The 18,884-nt window shown below is 40.7% G+C and overlaps 1 protein-coding gene across 3 annotated transcripts in view; it reads right to left on the bottom strand.

Moving 5' to 3' along the window:
- The window catches only part of MYH9 (myosin heavy chain 9), a 78,145-nt gene that overhangs the window by 12,305 nt on the left and 46,956 nt on the right, over positions 1 to 18,884 (bottom strand). For all 3 annotated transcript variants that reach the window (XM_053942055.1, XM_053942057.1, XM_053942054.1), the window contains 17 exons: positions 18,458 to 18,601; positions 15,510 to 15,605; positions 14,309 to 14,427; positions 13,044 to 13,196; positions 11,629 to 11,802; positions 10,689 to 10,862; positions 10,016 to 10,130; positions 7,489 to 7,682; positions 7,032 to 7,153; positions 6,604 to 6,673; positions 5,493 to 5,653; positions 4,646 to 4,754; positions 3,529 to 3,660; positions 2,681 to 2,887; positions 2,048 to 2,185; positions 1,447 to 1,570; positions 493 to 664 (listed from right to left, as the gene is read on the bottom strand). In XM_053942055.1, the coding sequence (XP_053798030.1) occupies positions 493 to 664; positions 1,447 to 1,570; positions 2,048 to 2,185; positions 2,681 to 2,887; positions 3,529 to 3,660; positions 4,646 to 4,754; positions 5,493 to 5,653; positions 6,604 to 6,673; positions 7,032 to 7,153; positions 7,489 to 7,682; positions 10,016 to 10,130; positions 10,689 to 10,862; positions 11,629 to 11,802; positions 13,044 to 13,196; positions 14,309 to 14,427; positions 15,510 to 15,605; positions 18,458 to 18,601 (2,404 nt within the window). The remainder of the gene's footprint in view (positions 1 to 492; positions 665 to 1,446; positions 1,571 to 2,047; positions 2,186 to 2,680; positions 2,888 to 3,528; positions 3,661 to 4,645; positions 4,755 to 5,492; positions 5,654 to 6,603; positions 6,674 to 7,031; positions 7,154 to 7,488; positions 7,683 to 10,015; positions 10,131 to 10,688; positions 10,863 to 11,628; positions 11,803 to 13,043; positions 13,197 to 14,308; positions 14,428 to 15,509; positions 15,606 to 18,457; positions 18,602 to 18,884) is intronic.

The following is an 18,884-nucleotide window of genomic DNA, read 5'->3' as shown; positions in this document are numbered from 1 at the left end:
CTACAATGTTATATTCTGACTTTGATCCATATATGATCTACAAATTCTAAGCTCTATCTCCCAATACTTGAGATAGCACAATTACTCACCTTAAAGAAGGGGACAGAGAGGGACTGACAACAGAAGAAAGCAGAAGAGAAAGCACCATTTTACAATGGAAATTGGACACTTTACTGAGTAGATGAATACAGCAACTACCAGAGGGACACCAGTGTGCTGCCACTACTTTTTAATCACAGCTTAAGGATTACTACTCCAGTCAAATGCATGCAGTGCCTATTGCATCCATAGTCTAGTTCTGGACAGAGAATGTGGCAGTGAGCAGCAGCTAAAGAAATCTAATGCCAAGGACCTGGATCTTAAACAATCCACAGGCTAAAAATACAACATCCACAGGTTGCATTTTTCCCTATTCACCCTATTCCAAGTGACACAAGACAAGAAATACTTCCCAACCAGGTGGCCCTTGAACCCCGCAGGTCAGGTTCTCACCTAGCTAAGGCTGCCTGCAGCTCCTCTTCCTTCTTGGCCAGCTGCATTTTGAGTTCTGCAATCTGAGCCTGCAGCTCAGCAATCTGGTCATGCAGATCAGTGGAGTCTCCTTCAAGCTTCCGACGAGTCTTTTCCAACTCTTGCCTCTGCTTTTCCTCGCGTCGCAGGCGTTCTAATGGGGATGGGGACACGTTAAGTTACACAGATGACACACACTCAGAACGTTGTACAAGCACAGAAAAATAGATCTATTTAAGCAATACTTTCTTTCCTGATAAGACAACTGTCCAAACTGTAGCTGGACTGCGTTATTTTGTCAGAACCTATACAGGCATCTAGTCTATTTTGCCCTCAAAATATATCTCCCCTCACCTTACAGCCAAACCTCCTTTTCCCACTTTCACTGTAACAAAGCAAACACAATGCCAGTCTCACACCACGCAGGCATAAGCACACATTTAGTGATGCTGAACACAAGCTCTGCTCTCCCTTTACTGAAACTAAATAGGCAATCTCCAGAAGAATTTCCTTCTAAAACTCCGAAGAACTTGTGCAAACAGGCTATCAGAAACAGCACTAACCCTGACAGATTGATGCTGCTGGAAGTAGAAAAGTGGAGACACTTCCACAGCAGAAGAAAGAGAACCAGCCTCTCTTCTCCATTGGCCTAGCTGCTTTGGAGGGGATTTTTATGTAGATCAAGGGCTCAGCTGACAAGGCACATAACCTTCAGCCAGACAAGAGCACAGCTCTATCAAACTGATCAATAGCGTACACACTATAGACTCATTTTTAACCCTTCAGAAACTTGGGAGGACTAAAACTCTTTCAGAAATGAAACTAAAGTTCAACAAATATTAACAAGAAACCACCTAAAACTAGTTAGGCAAGGGCTTTACAGGATTTATCTTAAAAAAACCCAGAAAACCCCACAACAACAAAAACCAAAACCACCTTCAAGGTCTGTGATCATGGCCTCATGCTTATTCTTCAGTTTGGCTAAACTCTTAGATTTTTCCTCTTCCTCTGTCAAGTTTGTTGTAAATTCAGACATTCTGTCTTCCAAGAGTTTCTTTTCCTGCAGAATTGAGAAGGCAGAGTCAAAAGAGTTGCTGGAATTACAGGGTATTTTTCCAGATCTGATTGCTTAGAAATGTCAATGTCACAAGTGCCTACTCCTGCTACAAGGAATCTCAAAGACAGAAATCTTTTCAGGATTACAAACATAATTCAAAGAAATTTGAAGTTGAATTTAAATGAAAGATAAGTCTGTTTATAAAATAACTTGATACTGATTGGCATAACAATGCATCAGAAAATGTTTGCTCATCGATCATTATTTAGTGAAAGTTATTTAAGTATCATACAATATTGACTGTTGAGAATACAGGCAGGCAGTTACTTTCAAAAATTCAGGTCAGAATTCTCAAAGACAAGACTGAATTAATTAGTAAGTTTCCCTGTAACAGGGAAAAGGTCAGCCTGTAGTGGTTTTCTCCAAAAGAAACACCAGTGCATCACAGTGCACCAGTGGAAGATGATGTGGGAGTCTTACCTTAGCCAATTTGAGATTCTGATCTTCCAGAACCAGCACATCTTCTTCCAATTTCTTCAATTTGGCCTCTGTGGTCACTTTTTCTAGCTGCAGCTTCTGCCTTGCACTTTCTTCTTCCTCAAGCTGCTCCTCTAGTTCCTTCACAACACCCAAAGAAAAGCAAGGTATTTGTCAGTGCTGCTCAACAATCCATGGAACATCACAGTAGCAATACTAGAATGGAAGGTTTCTTCACCCTTCCTTCAAGGTATTATCAGTAGGTCATAGACTGACATTTCTGCCATTACTTAATGCAACATACTGCATGCTAATCAACAAATTTTCTAGCAGAATAAACAATGTTATTTTGCAAAGAATACTCCCATTCCTAAAACAAAGCAAAGACTTGTCTAATTGTTTGAGAAGTGGCCATCACCTTCAAGAATGGAACAGCTCATTTCAGATGACTGACTGAATGCCTCAGGCTCAGCACCAGAACTGCTGCGTTCTATTGCTGTTTCCACAGATGGATTTTCCTATGCCTCTTTCCCCCCGCCCTTCTCTCTTTCATTTCCCTCCAAGCAGAAGCAAAAGAACCACTCTAACCCTTACTATCTTGTTTACTGACAAGAGAGAGCATCCCTAAGGCATTACCTGGATGTTCTGCTGCATTTTCTTCTTTTCAGCCTGCAGATGTTGACACCGTTCTTCCTCTTCCTCCACCCTTGCTTCCAGGTCATGACATATCTCTTCCAGCTCTTGTTTCTTGGCTGTCAGGCGAGCTCTTATCTCCTCAGCTTCAGCGCACAGTTCGGTTTCTGCTTGCAACTGTTCCTGCAGCTGCATCTTCTCTGCCATTAGCTACATTGGATGCAAAGCCAGAAATAAGACAAGCTCCAATTTACCAAATCACTTAGCAATGTGTGTTAAGTGAAGTTCTGTGCTCCTTTGTTCCACAGTTACATTTTTAAACATTGCAGCAGTCCCCTGTTGTTAACCAAAAGCTAAATATCAAAACACAGTTTTAGCTGTGTTTTCTTTCACAAATCAGGAGCTGCAGCCACAAATTACTCACAAATTTCTCAAGACCATATCCATTTGAAATACAGATATTGTCTATTTCCAATTACAAAAGTAACAAATAATTATCAGCCCTATGGAGAAAAACAATCCTGCTCCCACCTTCTGTGCTCCAAACAAAATGGATTCCATTAATGACAAGACTTAATTCAACCAGCTTGCTATAACACTCAGCCAAAGGAGACTTTTTTTCCTATAATGGCTACAGAAGAGCAATAGTAGTCACTGTACAAAAAGACCTCCTGCAGGAAATGAACTGCAAGAAGGGCAAAGAAAAGTGAACAAGAGGCAGCCAAATCATGTTGCAGCAATTTGGAATCCTGCAGTTTGTCCATCAGACCAAGAAAGCAAAGGAGGTGCTCTCAAGCAGTTGGATAGGTGGAGAGAGAAAAATTCTTACACATCAGATTTGCAAAACTCACCTGGGCCTGGAAGGTCTCCATCTCACTCAGTCTATTTTCTGCAGCCAGCTGCTTCTCCTTGACCTTTATGAGTTCTTCTTCCTTGGCCATCATCTCCTCCTCCTGTCTACTCACTTGCAGAAGGGGCTTCACCTGCAAGGGAAACCAAGGGAATGAGATGTGTATAAGGAATAACAAAAACATGAAGAAATGCTCTTGTACTTGAGATAAGCATTGAATAAAATAACATTTCAGGTAAGTTTCTTATTTGAAGGACCGATCAGCTGTTTTGTTGTGAACACTGCGGGAATCATACAGGACTAGATATCCCCTACTCTGCCAATAGCACACTTTCTGCCAGTCCATTTTTTCTCCTCCAGGATGGGATGCAGCAGGAAAGGGTTCAGTAAATTCCAGACCCTCAAGGATTAAGTAGTAATAGTGAGAGAATAAAAAAGTTGCCATACAATGGGGAAATTCATAGATAAGTCAATGTCATATAGGTGGATTTCTGGAAGGCTTTTGGCATGGCACCCCACAAGACCTTTCTCTCTAAACTGAAGAGACACAGATTTGATGGGTGGAATGTTTGGTGATCGAGGAACTGTCCGGGTTGAATCCAGAGGGGGATTCTGCCCCTCTTCTCTGGTGAGACCCCACCTGGAGTGCTGCACCCAGGTCTGGGGACCTCAGCCCACGAGGATATGGACTTGTTTGATTGGGTCCAGAGGGTCACAAAAATGATCAGAGGGCTGGAGCACCTCTGCTATGAAGACAGGCTGAGAGAGTTGGGGCTGTTCAGCCCAGAGAAGAAAAGGCTTCCGGGAAACCTCAGAGCACCTGTCAGTACCTAAAAAGGGGTTCACAAAATAGAGGGGGCCAAACTTGTTAAGAAGACTTGTTGTGGCAAAAGGGTAATGGTTTAAGCTAACAAAGAGTAGACTCAGACTAGATATAAGGAATACGTTTTTTACAATGAGGGTGGTGAAACACTAGAACAGGTTTTCCAGAGAGGTGGTAGACAGATGCCTTATCCCTGAGAACATTCAAGATCAGGTTGGATAGGGCTCTGAGCAAACTGATCTAGTTGAAGATGTCTTTGCTCATTGCAGGGGGATTGCAAAGGGAAAACTCTTACCTTGGTGAACAACCTCCACCACTGCCAGTTCCGCAGTTTCAGATAGGCAGCACAGTTTCTCTGAAGCACTTTCATAGCTGTCAACTGCTGCTGGCGCTTGGCAAAGGCTCTGCAAAGCAAGTAGAGATAAGACAAAGGAACCCAGAGCAGCACACAATTTACACCATCAAGCCCTTAGATACTTCTGTGCTTTTCCTTTAGAAGGTTCCCTCCCAGAAAAACTAGCAGTTTCCAGTGAACTTTCTCTTGATTTTTATTTTTTTTCTGCTCAAGTAAGAGTGGCTCTTTTTTCTTTAATCCAATTTCCTATTTTAACAAAATTTCCCTCATGTCTTCTACTCTGAAAAGCTTTACTATCTTCACTTCCAAGAAAGGAGATCTGACGCAGAGGTGTGTTTTCCCACCAAACTGACAGGTACTACTTTTGATCTTAGAACTGTACCAATTGCAGTGCTACCTGATAGCTTAAGAGAAACCCTACACCTCCTGCAACAGTACTGTACTAAGACTTTTCCATTTGCACCTTCACAGCACTTCTGTCAAAAACTTGATCTGCTGCACAGCATTCTTACAGAGAGGAACAGACCTTACTGCTCAGGTAGTTTTTGGGATAGAGTACACAGAGATTCTTGCAGGTGCCAGAAGTCTGGCATTACAGAGATGAGAAAACACTAAAAGACCATCAAATGTCATATACAATAAATAAATCACGACCTTTCTGACAAAAAAAATAGTTTCTAGATGTAATTATTTCATTTTTTTTTTAAGAGAAACTTGTGCTTTAATGGGAGAAATACATGTTTATGATGAAATACATGATTATGACTTCAAAAATCACTGTACTTACTTTCTGGCCAGGTAGCCTCTGCAACATGCTTGGAATCCAATAATGACATCTGTGATCTTCAGATCTCTCTCTTCTTCAAGATGAGCAAGGACTCCAGCTCTGAAAAACACTTTACTCTGTCCAATTCTGTAAAGGTTGGAATCCAGCTCCAATGCTTTGATCTAAAAAGAGAAAGAGAAGAATTCATGTCCTGCAAAGACTGTTTCATGTGAAACATCACAAAACATATTTGTGGCTCGTGGCTCTAAGACAGCCCTTTTCTACAATGCGCCACTCAGGCAAACCAAAGTTGCTAACTCTCAATAAATTCCTGGCCTATCCCAATTAGAGGAGCTGAAGCTCAGCCAAGCGCAGCATCAAATGGAGGTAATCAGAGACAGAAAATATGACAGAAAGAATCATTTAATAGAAGTATCACATCAAGTATTCAGAATACAAGGATGCTGTAAGGAATTTAAATACAGTCCCAAGAGCCCTCTTTTCTAGAAGAAACACATCTGTTGATCCCTCCCATTTACTTTTTCTCAGTCCTATTTTTGTCCAAAAAAGACACCCCAGCACAACCTTCCTTTCATATGGATTTGCTGCCAATGCTTATATTAGCTAGGAAGAATCAGCTATACTCCTGTAAGACAGAAAAGTGGGAATCCCTTACAGCCAAGCTCAATTCAAGCCTAGTCATCAAACTAGAGCCAAAGCTTTCCCTTTGAGGCAGGCAATTCTACAGAAACTAATTGGAGCCTTTGCTGAAAGCATTTATCAGCAGCAGGCCATTACAAAAAGTTTACTGAAGCTCATACTTGAAGCATGTGCTAAAGATAGCATTAATGCTTCTAAGCATTTTGATTCTATGAATACTGCTGGCATCTCAAAGTATGCATCTGTGGAAACAGAAAGGTCCTCTTGCCTAGGACTATTAAATCTCATGCCAGACAAAAGCCTCCATCCATGGAGCCAAGAGGAAGCTTTCTGCACCCTGCTCTCAGACAAAACATTTGACTTTGGAATTTTGGTCTGCAAGTACAAGTTATATTTAGCACGCACAACTCCAACTTTTAAACCACACCCATAAAGTTTATTCTATTCAAGTAGAGTTTCGGGGATGTTTTACCATCAGCACGCAAGCCTGCTTTCCATCCATAAATCCTTTGGGAATTGCATTTGGAGTTAAGATTTCATATCTGAAAATGAGAAAGCATCAGACTAGTCACACAAGTGTATTTGAAAACAACAAAACAAATCATTATGCATTCCTATGCCATTGTGAGTTCAACAGTTTTTAAAAAAACACTGCACCTCTGGACAGCAGAGTATGAAGCAGCAGCCTTGGACAGGGTCTTCTATGCCTCAGCTTAACTACATCCTTATTGGAGAAATCAAAAATGCTTTTGGGAGGCTTTGTGCCAGGGAATACCAAGGTACAGATGTGTTGTCTTTGAAAAATTGGCAATCTAGTTGCAATAAAAGACTTCCGTTTTTGTGCTTATGTCTTAACTTTGCCAGGCTAAAGACTGCTTCAGATTCTTTTCTAGGGCTCACCTTTGTCTGAATTCCTGGAATACAACTCTGTTGGGGAAACCTTGACGACAAATACGGATTCCCTCCAGCACTCCATTACAGCGAAGCTGGTCCAGGACCAAGTGGGGATCCAGTTTTCCAGCCTAGTGAGGAAAATGTATATTTTATGAATACCACAAAGCTTTTACAAAAAGGGCTTACCCCTTTGCCTCTCCCCCTCTCTTTCTTGTAAAGCAGCCAGTTCTCTTTTCCAGTTAGAAGCAACAGAAAGCTTTTATGCCACCTTAAGAACTGCAAAGATCAGTCTCCAAAATTTTAGTAAGCATACAGTTATTTAGGATGACCTTAAAAATTACCCTGAGAAAACAGGGCCTCTTCCAGATCTCTTGCAAACCCTGACAAAAGCCATCAAGCCAGCCACATGCCCCAGGAAGCCTACGTAAGAATGCATGGGCTGTGCTGTTATAGCTGTTTTTACCTTTTTCTCATGGTTGGGGATAATGCAACGGACGAAGTTGGGGTTGGTATTCCTCAAGGTAGCCATCAGCTTAGCCAGCTGCTCTTTGTAAAGCTGTCCCACGGTCCGGAACATTCCCTTCCTGGTTTTAAAGGCCCCTGGCAATGCTGTATCTGACATACCAGCTACCTGATCCAGCCCAACAATACGGTCCACTAGAGAGAGCACAGGAAAGAGCATTAAAATTCTCCCACAAACAAAGGAAGCATTGGGACATACAAAGAACACCTGGGTAGAACAGGATAAATGAGAGGAGCTGCAGGATCCTTTTTGCTTCATCTCTACACAGATGTCGACTCCTGTACAAAATTTGTGCAGGGATAGGAGCAGGAAGGAAAATAAAGCATCAGCTCACTACAGGAAGTTTGAGTGATGGAGTCAAACTTGATCCCAAACATATTCTACTGATGCCCTGGATGGCAGCACTGGAAGAGCAATCTAGAAGTGAGTTTCAGACTCTTCTACTTGCTTAGCTTAGAATGAATAACAACAAGACTTCTAGCTGCTAGCCCAGCAGAGTGAACTTTAGTCACCTCTGATCCAGAAGGGGCCAGAGATAGAGAAAAAGGCCAGCTTCACTCTTGCATTACAGGCAGGACTGTCAAAACCGATGATCATAAAAGTTGTATCTACTTGTAAACTGAACAAGCACAGTAAAAGGCATGACAAAACCCAAACCTCAGGATATCACTGCTTGAGTTGTTTTTGGAGTACAAGTATTCCATGACACAGACATGAACAACAGCACTAGAAGAAAGTCAGAACTCCCTTCCCCAAATTTCTCCACTATGCCACAGTGACATCCGAGCATTGATGAAACTATCACCTTGATGGATGGACACCACAGATTTTTTTTTTTCCCCTCAACAGAAGTCAGCTAGATCTGATAGCAGCAGGGGCAAGAAGAAACTGAAGTTTTACTTTTTCCCATTGCTTTTCTACATAGAGAAAAATATTCACCCATCCAGCAAAAAGCAACTGTATCACTATAAATTTCCACACCTCCAATACACTTTTATTAAGGGCTTCAAGCTACTTTTCCCCACCTTTAGTAGTTGGCTGATGCCTACACTCAGGTTCCAATCTTCACCTCAGAAAACAAACCAGCTTGTCCTCAACTGACTTCTAATTTAAAAAAATGCAGCTGCTAAGAGACATCCCTACAAAAGAATAAACTAGAAAGAATATTCTCATTTACAGCTAATATTAGCTAAAAACTGTTCACTTCTAGAGCAGCTGTTGGAATAGGGTCAAGGTTGTCTTATCAGAGAGAAAAGGTGGTTGTGTTACTAAATGACATCACAGGGAAATCCACAGAAGTGCATCCCAGACTTAATCTTAAGCCCTGAAATCTACTTCAAGACAGTGAAAAGGACAGTCCCTTGCAACAGAAGATCCATCTAAGAACAATAAATGAAAACTGGTAAGCTGTGGTCAGTTGACATTTCAAGCCCAAAAGTAGTCTCACACAGCAAAGGCCTTGTTAGGCACAACTTGCTGATGGCCATTTTTCATCCATGACAAGTTCCTTTGCCAAACTTTCTTTTAAATTGTCAGCTGCTGAACTGAAATCCCAGTACTAAAACCAATGCTAAACTAGAAGTCAGTTGCTATGCAGTCTCAGAAATCTTCCTTCCACATCTTGCAAGAAATACAGCTGTGCTAGCTCTACATTCAAACAGTTGGTAGGGATTTGTTCCTACCCAAGTTGTGTAGGAGTAACTTTTAGCACCTGAATGTGTCCGTATTTTTGTATCCACTTTCAAGGTGAGTTTTACTTTTGTTTCAAAGTCCATGAGGAGCTACTAGCACAAAGCAGAGGAAATGAACAAGAAAGACAGGCAGGTATGACAAAGGGACAAAGAGAAGTTAACGGAAGCATTTCTTGCATGGCTCTAAGATGCATCACACACATGACACGACAGCTGAGTTTCTCAGTCACCTGGTTCTAGATGAAGAATAGGAAAGTGTTGATAGAAATAGGCTCTCTGAACCTTCTGCATCTCTGCAACAGACAGAGACGTCAAAGAAAACCTACCACAGAAAGTGACAGTAACAGTAAGACTCAAAACCAGATAAAACCCAGAGAAGATAGAGTAAAATACTGAACAACACTGCAGAAAAGGCACACTTAGTTGCAGGATTGAAAACAGATTCCACTTCAGATCTTGAGTGTTGCAGCTATACAAGCTGCTGGCTCATAATGGTGCATTCATATTTTATCCCAGTATTCCTCATTTTGAGACAGCATTGCTATATATATGCAGTAAGCTTAAGAGAAGTTGATGTAAATGAACCTTTCTCTTGAGTTACAGTGAACTTTTAATAAAATACCATGATCTAAGCAAAGGATGTTCCAGATAATGCTCATCTTGGTGGCTTAGATTTCAGGGGAAAAGCAGCATAACAGCTCATCACAGGCTTTTGATGCTTAAGCTCTTTCATACAGAAAAAGAGCAAACAAATGAAATAAAGTTTAATTACATACCATCTTTCCACAGCTCAGACACAAACTTATCCGACGATTGGTGCAGAAGAGTGGCGATGTTATCATTCAGCGGATCCATGTTCTTCATCAGCCATTCATCTGCCTTGTAATCCACCTGGAGAAGATAAACACATCAAGAAGATTAGGGGGGGCAATTTTCTGCAGCCCAATATCCAGCAACATCTGACACAGTCTAGAAAAGTATCACCAAGGTTTGCATAACAACAGATTACCTAACCATTCTTGGATTTGCCATCTAAGTAAGCACACCTACAAATTTCCAACCCTTACAAAAAGCTGCATGTTCTGTTCTGTCAGTGAAGGGAATGGATTTGCAATGCTAGTTTGTACCATCCAGAGCGTGACACAAAAAACAGCTGCATCAGCATTTTTGGTGATGAAGTCTTGATGCAGGTTTCTGAGCAGTACCTCCAGTCTCACCAAGTCACACAGAACAAATGTAAATTGTTGTCAGTTTGACATGTCTTGAACTATAAATATAGATATGAATTGCAGACCCTTAGACGCTGTAAGCTCCTCTGCAATTAAACACTTTCATGAAATCTTCTGATGGTTTCTCATAGGCAACCATTTTGGTAAGTAGCCATTTCTAAGAAGCAATGGTTATGAATTAAGCATTCCAACCATCACATTTTAATTATTAATTCTTTACCTTGCCAGCATAATGTATGATACAGAAGTCAGCTTTGTCTTTCAGCTGTTTTGGCTTCTGAAATTTGGGGTGGGTGCCTTGTTCTTGAACAACTTTTTCCACAAAGCTTTTGTCTGTTGCTTTTGGGAACCAGCACTCTTCATCCAGCAGAGCCAGTATACCAGGAGGCCCAGCCTTAAAGAAGGGAAACATCAAAACATCATTAACTACATGACTACAACGATAATTAACACCTTCAGATGGCTAGAGGAGAAAAAAAAGAATACCTAATCCTGATCCACATCACATTCACCTCATGTGTGATATCAGTTAAACTACTTCCATTGTAATATAAATTGTTAATAGTTCTTCAATATCCTCATCTGAATTCTGACCATTTTTATGAGAAAGTCTCTTCTGTGACATTTGTCTAGGTTGTTTTTTGGGGAAAAGATATTTTTAATAGAAGAAATATTATTATACAGTTCTCTAAATATACTCGGGTGTCGAAATACAACAGGCCATAGCAGAAAGTTTCACAAACTAGTCCTTACTATTGGAACATATACTATGAAATTTGTAAATTCTCAAATTTCATTAGAGCAGAATGAAAGCAACAGAGTTCACAGCTTCTCATCACACCTGTAGTTAAGTAAGGAAGTTCACACTACTTATGGCAAGCTGCACATACATCTAGCATCATGCAGACTTAAACAAGTGAGGACAATATAGTGAGAGGAAAAAGTGGCCAATTAGATCCATTTTCATGCAGTGTTTCCCAAAGAACTAACAGTCTTATTGTTGACACACTTTCAGACAAAGAAGAAATTGTTCACTCCTGCTTCTAATCATATTACAGTGCCAGTAGAGGATAATGGAAGCTAGAGGGCCAGAGATGATGTCCTCAATGACAAAAATCAGTGCAGCCATTTCCTGCTTGACAGTAAAACAACAAACTTACCGGCTTCTCTATGAGGTCAATGCAGGGCTGCAGGTCCAGGCCAAAGTCAATGAAATTCCACTCTATGCCCTCCCTCTGGTACTCCTCTTGCTCCAGAATGAACATGGTGTGGTTAAAGAGCTGCTGCAACTTTTCATTTGTGTAGTTAATACACAGCTGCTCAAAGGAGTTCAGCTAATGAAGAAAAAGGCAGAAAGATGTTTGAGCAATTGCTTGTGAAGACACACATAGCATCCTATTAGCACAAAATATTGTATTTGTGGTTCAGGAGTCTAAGCTAGAGTGGGGCAGACAGTCCACTGTCAATAACCCCTTTGGATATGAACTGCCTGTTCTGTCACGTGCCACTGCACACTGCTGCAATCCCTAGGGAAGTTCATACACACTGGTTCTCAGACTTTGCAAAAGAATGTTTAGCTGTAAACAGCCGAGAAGTTACTGCAACTACTTAACCCGGGACAAGAAAGGACTCTGGTTTTCTCACAAATGCAGAGCCAGCAATTCCTCTTCATAGGAAGACGCAGCAACAGAAGCCTGAAGACAAATTCCTAAAAGTGTGTGGACTGGAAAATCCCTTTTTAATCCTTATATAAAATCAGAGCAAGGAAAGTGAGGGAAATTTCTTCCAAATTTCCAGATTTCTTCAAACAGTATGGACAAAGTTAATAACCCACAGTGTATTTTTATGTTTGACCACACAAAACATAATGCAGCTTCTAAAGAAAGTGGTCCTGTTCTAATTCCTCCCTATTTAATAATTCCTAACTATGCTATTTCTTCTCTTCTTCTTTTAGTGAGATCCAGAACTGTGAAGCCAAACGTATACCAATAGAGGGAGAAGGAAAAAAACACCCCCCAAAACCCAAAAACCACAAAAAAACCAAAAAAAAAAAAAAAAAAAACCCACCCCCAAAAAAAAAAAAAAAAACCACCAAAAAAACCAATGCCAACTTTTCTATGTCTCAGTTTTCTATTTCATGAATAAATGGTCCAATTCATTTTGCAGCTGTTCATGAGTTAGACCCAGCATAGCATAACACAGGTTGACAGGAGCTGCCTTGCTGGGATAATGGTAGGATACTTCTTTTTTGATGGCAGTCTGTGGCTGCTTCAGATTATAATGCAAACCACATCCTAAAATTATTTAATAGAGTCCCATAATGGTTTGGCCTAACAGTTCACTGACATCTAGAGAAAGTGCTCACATTTCCCCTCTCTCCCATCTCTCCCTCAACTTTCCTTCAGCTCTTCCTCTCCTACACTTATCTTGCATGAGATTGGATGTTGATTCTCCTTTTTGTGGGCTTCACATTCTTATCAAAAGTGTGTTATTTTCCAGTTGTAAAGCTATTTCCTTCTGTGGTCTTTGCATCATATTAAACTGTGCTGAGTGCAAGGACCTGACATCTCCTTACCTCAAAAATCTCAAAGCCAGCAATGTCAAGGATTCCAATGAAGGATGCACCCTGTCTCTTGGTCTTATCCAAAGCTTTGTTGATGCGCATAACCAGCCACCGGAACATCCGTTCGTAAGTGGCTTTGGCCAGTGCTTCAATGGCAAAATCAGCCTAAACAGCAAACAGATGAACATCAAAAGTTGCATTACAAACCAAAGAAAGGCACAGATTACACTGCTTCAGCATCTAGCAGCACAACTGTAGTCTGACATTTTCTCTTCACTAGGAAATTCACTGAACAAGGCTTATTTCAGTTTATTCCAAATGAAAAGTAGATGGCATAGTGATAGTCCATATACAAGAGCAAAGAATTTGTCTCTAAATTAAAAATTTGTGTCAAAACCAAATTTTAGGATCCTGCCTGCTGGAGGAAACAAGACCTGGTATTAAAGAAAGAAAAACTATGCCCAGTCACTTCCAAAGACTATAGTAACATGGGGTATTTCATAGGCCCAAGGAAATGAACTTAAATTCTTTTGTAACTTTGGATTTATGAAGCCAAATCCCTCCCTGCCACTACCCTACCTGTGTTTGACACAAATACTACGTGTAGTAAGAAATTAAACATCAAAAGGGACAAGCAGCTTGGAAAGGCAATCTTTGACTTTTTCCAGACTTCAATCTCTTGCCAACCCCTTCCAAGTTACAGGGCCATGTTTCTTTATTTAGAGGATGATGCTGTGTTCGTAAAGAAGCCAGGCAATGAGTAAGCACAGGGGTTTGCTCCATTCAAGCAAGCCACGAGCTCCTAGGTCAGGTTTCATTTACAGCACAACCTGATCAGTCAAGAATGTTACAAAATTTCCAATCAATTTCAAGAGTGAGCAGCAAATTCTTCTATCTTAGTAGCTGACCTACTCAAAAATAGTGCTTTCTGTATTCCACCAACTTGGAAATGTCACCCTTGCATACCACACTGAAACTACTAACTCCCCAGGGACAGTCAGTCACCAAAATTAGGGAACTTGTGTTCTCTTTATTTTTTTGCAAAAGAGAAAAAGTGCTAAGGGACAAGGTGAATTCTAACTTTATACAGATTACAAAAACAAGTAATATATTATGCTAGAAGCAATATATTATGGTACAATGTTCAAGTGTGCTTGCCATACATTGCAATCATAAAGATGGTTAGTAAACATTACAGAAACCTCTGATACACTCATTAGCAGTGCAGCAGTAAGATTAGAGACCAGAATACTCATTCATTTTTTGAGAATGCCTACCTGTTCTTTGGTCTGAGCTTTCTGGACATAATCTCGTCCAACTTTGATGCGAGGAGTCAGGATACCTCTAGTGAAATCTGTCACGTTGATACCCAAAAGGTGAGACACCTTCTGAGCAGCTAAAGATGGTAAAAGGAAACAAAAAGATTCATATTACTCTGTTTTTCTCACAGAAAGCAAGAGAAAAAGAAAAACATTCCAACAACTGGCTTTAGGGAAGTCAGGAAACAGCTTACAAAAAACATTAAATGAAGAACAGGTTGCTGAGACAAAATACCTTCCTGACAAAAAAAAAAAAAAAAAACCCACTCTAAAAAAAACATCTTGCAACCCATACTAGTTAATATTGAGTTTCTCCAGAAGCCACTAGAGTACATTTGAAGTAACAGCACCATACAACTAAATTGTAACACAGAAGCTTTAGAAAGGTCATTGTCTGTAATCAATCTAAAAATACATCAGATAATGGATTTCTTAATCAAGCTACTTGTTCTGTCTTCATCTACTGATTAGTCTTTGAGACAACTCTGTATTTTAGATTCAAAATCCAAACCCAAACAGTTTATTCTCCTCCTTAAAATGACATTTCAAGCATATTTTAAATAATAACAGCCAAAAAAAACCCTCCACTTAGTGAAAAGTTAGCAATTTGCACTTCTGCAGTACATCTACAATGAAGGTCTAAGAGTTAAGTTTTCTATCACGTGAAACATGGCACTATTTACACATTCAACAATGGGCAGTGCAATTAAAATATGTACACATGCTATTATACCCACCACAAAACTATCCACCACCTTACTCTTACAGCTACCAGACTACCTACAAAGGCAACAAAGAACATTCCTTAAAATCTGATAATATAAGTTTGAAGGAGCAATTACTGTAGCTCGTTTAAAACACACACTCCACATATTCCAGTAGAGTAATCCTTTTCATCTGTTCATGGCGTGTACTTCCTGCCTAGCCCTGACCCAGGAACAGTGTCACATTCCTGCCCGTGGGTGGCTGCAAACACACGCCTGGCAGAACACTCTGCATTTGTACGGGGCACGCCAGCTCCTCTGACAAATAATTCACCCTGTGGAAAAACAGGACTCCAGCATTCCATACATACTGCAATACATTCTCCCACTGGCAAGAACTTCCTGTAGGCTTTTTTGCTGCACTTTCCTTTGGTGTGGGGGAGGAGGTTGGTTACCTGTATTGTCTGGCATAGAGGCTTGGTCTGTATTACGTTCCTTTTTGAAGACGATGTTGCCAAGTTGAAGAACACCTGAGATAACCTTCAGCAGACCTTTTAAAATAGTAATAATCATACCAGCTTAGTGTCAGACATCACCAAAATGTGACCCAGTTATGCATATTACCTAGTTATCTTTTCTAACATGGTAAAGAAGCCCATCTCAGCATCCCAAAAATCCTTCTGAAATTTGGGGGAAAACACCACAGGTTATTCCTCTAAATGACTCCCATCCAGGACAAAATACTTGCCTTGTCATTCCTATGCAAGACTACACAGCCTAGAAATTTACCCATTCTCAACGTCTCCATAAAACAGTGAGAGACAGGACTGAGGGTAAAGTGCCACCTATAAGAACTGTATTTTTTTAATAAAACACTTTCTCTGCTTGAAGGTAAAAGCTCATGCAATGAATTCGATACTCTATTTTCCTCAACAGTTATTGCTGAACAAAGGAAAGAGACAGTTAGGAGTATACCCCAATTAAAGATTTTGTTTCTTTAACCCTGTAACACTTTGAGTTCCCTAAGATCTGTAGACTTTACAGATACACATTATAATGTACAGAAGGCAGCAGGATGTGGGCAAAAGTGCCTGGACCGTAACTATTACTAATTATATGCTGAAGCACCCCACCCCATTGCTAATGATATATTCATACTCTTCAAATGACGCACATCAAAAAAGCCAAACTATCAGATGGCAAGACAGGGAAGACAATTCAATTTTCACTATGTATCAAAGCTCATTGCATAATAGCTTCCAGTTGTCTTGAGCAAAGTAAACTGCCAATCACTTGAAGGGGATCTTGTAATAAAGGTATTTTTTTGTCCCCCAATTTCTACTTGTTTATGCTGATTTTGGCTGGGGTAGAATTAATTTTCTTCACAGTAGCTGTTATGGGACTGTGTTCAGGATTTGTACTGGAAAAAAGTGTTCATAACACAGGAGGAGGCTGGGGGTACACAAGAAGATGGGAAAGGGCACAGCCAGGACAGCTGACCCCAACTGACCCAAGGGATATTCCACACCACATGGCATGAGCTCAGCATTTAAAGTTCAGAAAAGAAGGAAGGGGAGGATGTTGGGAGTGATAATGTTTGGTTCCCAAGTCACTGCGTGATGGAGCCCTGCTTTCCTGGGTGTGGCTGAACACCTGCCTGCCCCTGGGAAGTGGTGAATGAATTCCTCATCTTGCTTTGCTTCACTTGCATGCGCAGCTTTTGCTATACCTGTTAAACTGTCTTTATCTTGACCCATAAATTTTCTCACTTTTACTATCTCAATTCTCTCTCCCATCCTAATGGGCAGGAGTGAGTGAGCAGCCATGTAGGACTTAGTTGCCAAACTAAGTTTAACTGCAGTTAAACCACAACACTAGCACAAAAAGATCTGTCTTAAGAAAACATCCTTCTGATGAGAGAGTGAACAAAGGCTCCATTATATGCTACATTAGGAGCAACAGAAAAGAGATATATGTTTGTGATTGTCCCACTCTACTTTGCACTGGTGCAGCCTCACCTTAAGTCCTGGGTGCAGTTTTGGGCGCCACAATATCAGAAAGATATAAAGCTACTAGGGAGTGTCCAAAGGATGGCTATGAAGATGGTGATGAATCAAGAGAAAGCCATAGGAGGAGTGACTGAGGTCACTTGGTTGGTCAGCCTGGAGAAGAGGAGACTGAGGGGTGACTTCACAGCAGCCTACAGCTTCCTCACAAGGGAAGTGGAGGGCCAGGCATCCATCTCTCTGGTGACCAATGACAGGATCCCAGGGAACAGCATGAAGCTGTGTCAGGGGAGGGTTAGGCTGGATCTTGGAAAAAGGGCAGTGGAACAGGCTCCTCAGCAAATGTAAAATATTAAAGCTATTTTTGCTGTAGTGACTGGAACCAATAACTCATCTACATGACAGCAAAAACATACCCTAGAGCATACATTAAAAACAACTCAAAAAACTGAGCATAGCAGGACACCCTGACAATGAATAAGGCTACCATTTCTTTTATTTGGTTTAGGCAAATTTCTCTTCACCTCCATACAGAAATCTCAGTCTCAGATGGTTCAGGATATCAAGAAATGTATTAAACTGTTGATAACAACAGCACAGATTTTAACAGCTGGACCATAAACAGCAGAAGGCACAGGTAAATAAACATGTATAGTTTATTGTACTCTCTCAGTGTAGAGAGTAACAGTCCTAGCTTGAGAAGACCATACACATTTCGAAGGTGAGACTTTGCAGAACACTGATTTCCAACCAGTGGGGCAGATCATGAATGAGCACAGAGCTCTGGTGAATATGTATCACTGGGCTTTCTGCTGGCTGCGTGCATTTCTATTTTCACTGTCATGCTACTGTGCTCCCAGAATCAGACAATATTAATTTCTGATCAGCAGTTCAGTGTTAAGCTGGAAAGAAAGGCACTATGACCAGCCCATTCTCAAAGGACTAATCCAGCAGTGGTTGAATCAGATACTTTAGAGCCACTGCTAAGGGATAGGGGGAGCACACAAGCCATGTATTGCATAAGAGAATGAGGGGATTCTTGTATCTTGGATGCGTTTTTCACAAACTGGTATACAAGCCTCAGATTGGGAACAAAAACAGCAAGAAGAAGCATGTTTTTATTAGCTGCCTGTTCTAGAGTTAACTGTATAACCTGAAACTGTGCTGGTAGATCCTGAGGTAGGTCACTCCAAAGCTACTGAATTTTGTTACTAGCACACTGTTCACTTGGGGCAGGGGGAGCAGGAATGGATACAAGCAAAACAAAACCAACAAAATCCCTAAACAAAAAGCTAACAAAGCAAATCAAATCAAAACAAAACAAAAAAAAGAACACCAGAACCAAAAAAAGGTTGAGACATAGCCTGTTCCCTCTTTCATTCCTTGCATATTCATACCTATCTGCTCTTCATCTGGGATGCCCATGATCTTCATTGCCTCCATGGTCTCCTGAAACATGTCTTTGTCTTGCTGACCTGGGATCGTAACATGCCCATTGGAAAGGAAGCGGTATTTGTTGTAAGGCTCCAGCAGCAGATCATCTTAGGAAAGAATTGAGAAAGAAGTTGCTATGGATTTTTTAACAGATAACAAGCTACTACCAATATCAAATTTCTGACTTGCATACACTACCAGCTCCTGGATGAATCTAGGATTAAGCCCAGTTTTACTTTGGGCTGAACATTTAATGTATTTTAGATATTTTCTGTGTTATTTCTTGCTATTCCTTCCTCTGGACTACTCCACCAAAGCAGTGTCATTAGGTCATCATTAGGTCCTAAATCTGTAAAAAGCATGGATTAACTTGAAAGAAAATTTGCCTTT

This window comes from Vidua chalybeata, chromosome 5 (assembly GCF_026979565.1).
Source record: "Vidua chalybeata isolate OUT-0048 chromosome 5, bVidCha1 merged haplotype, whole genome shotgun sequence".
Taxonomy (NCBI): domain Eukaryota; kingdom Metazoa; phylum Chordata; class Aves; order Passeriformes; family Viduidae; genus Vidua; species Vidua chalybeata.
Note: the sequence above shows the minus strand (reverse complement) of the source record. Positions and strands in the feature narration are given on the sequence as shown.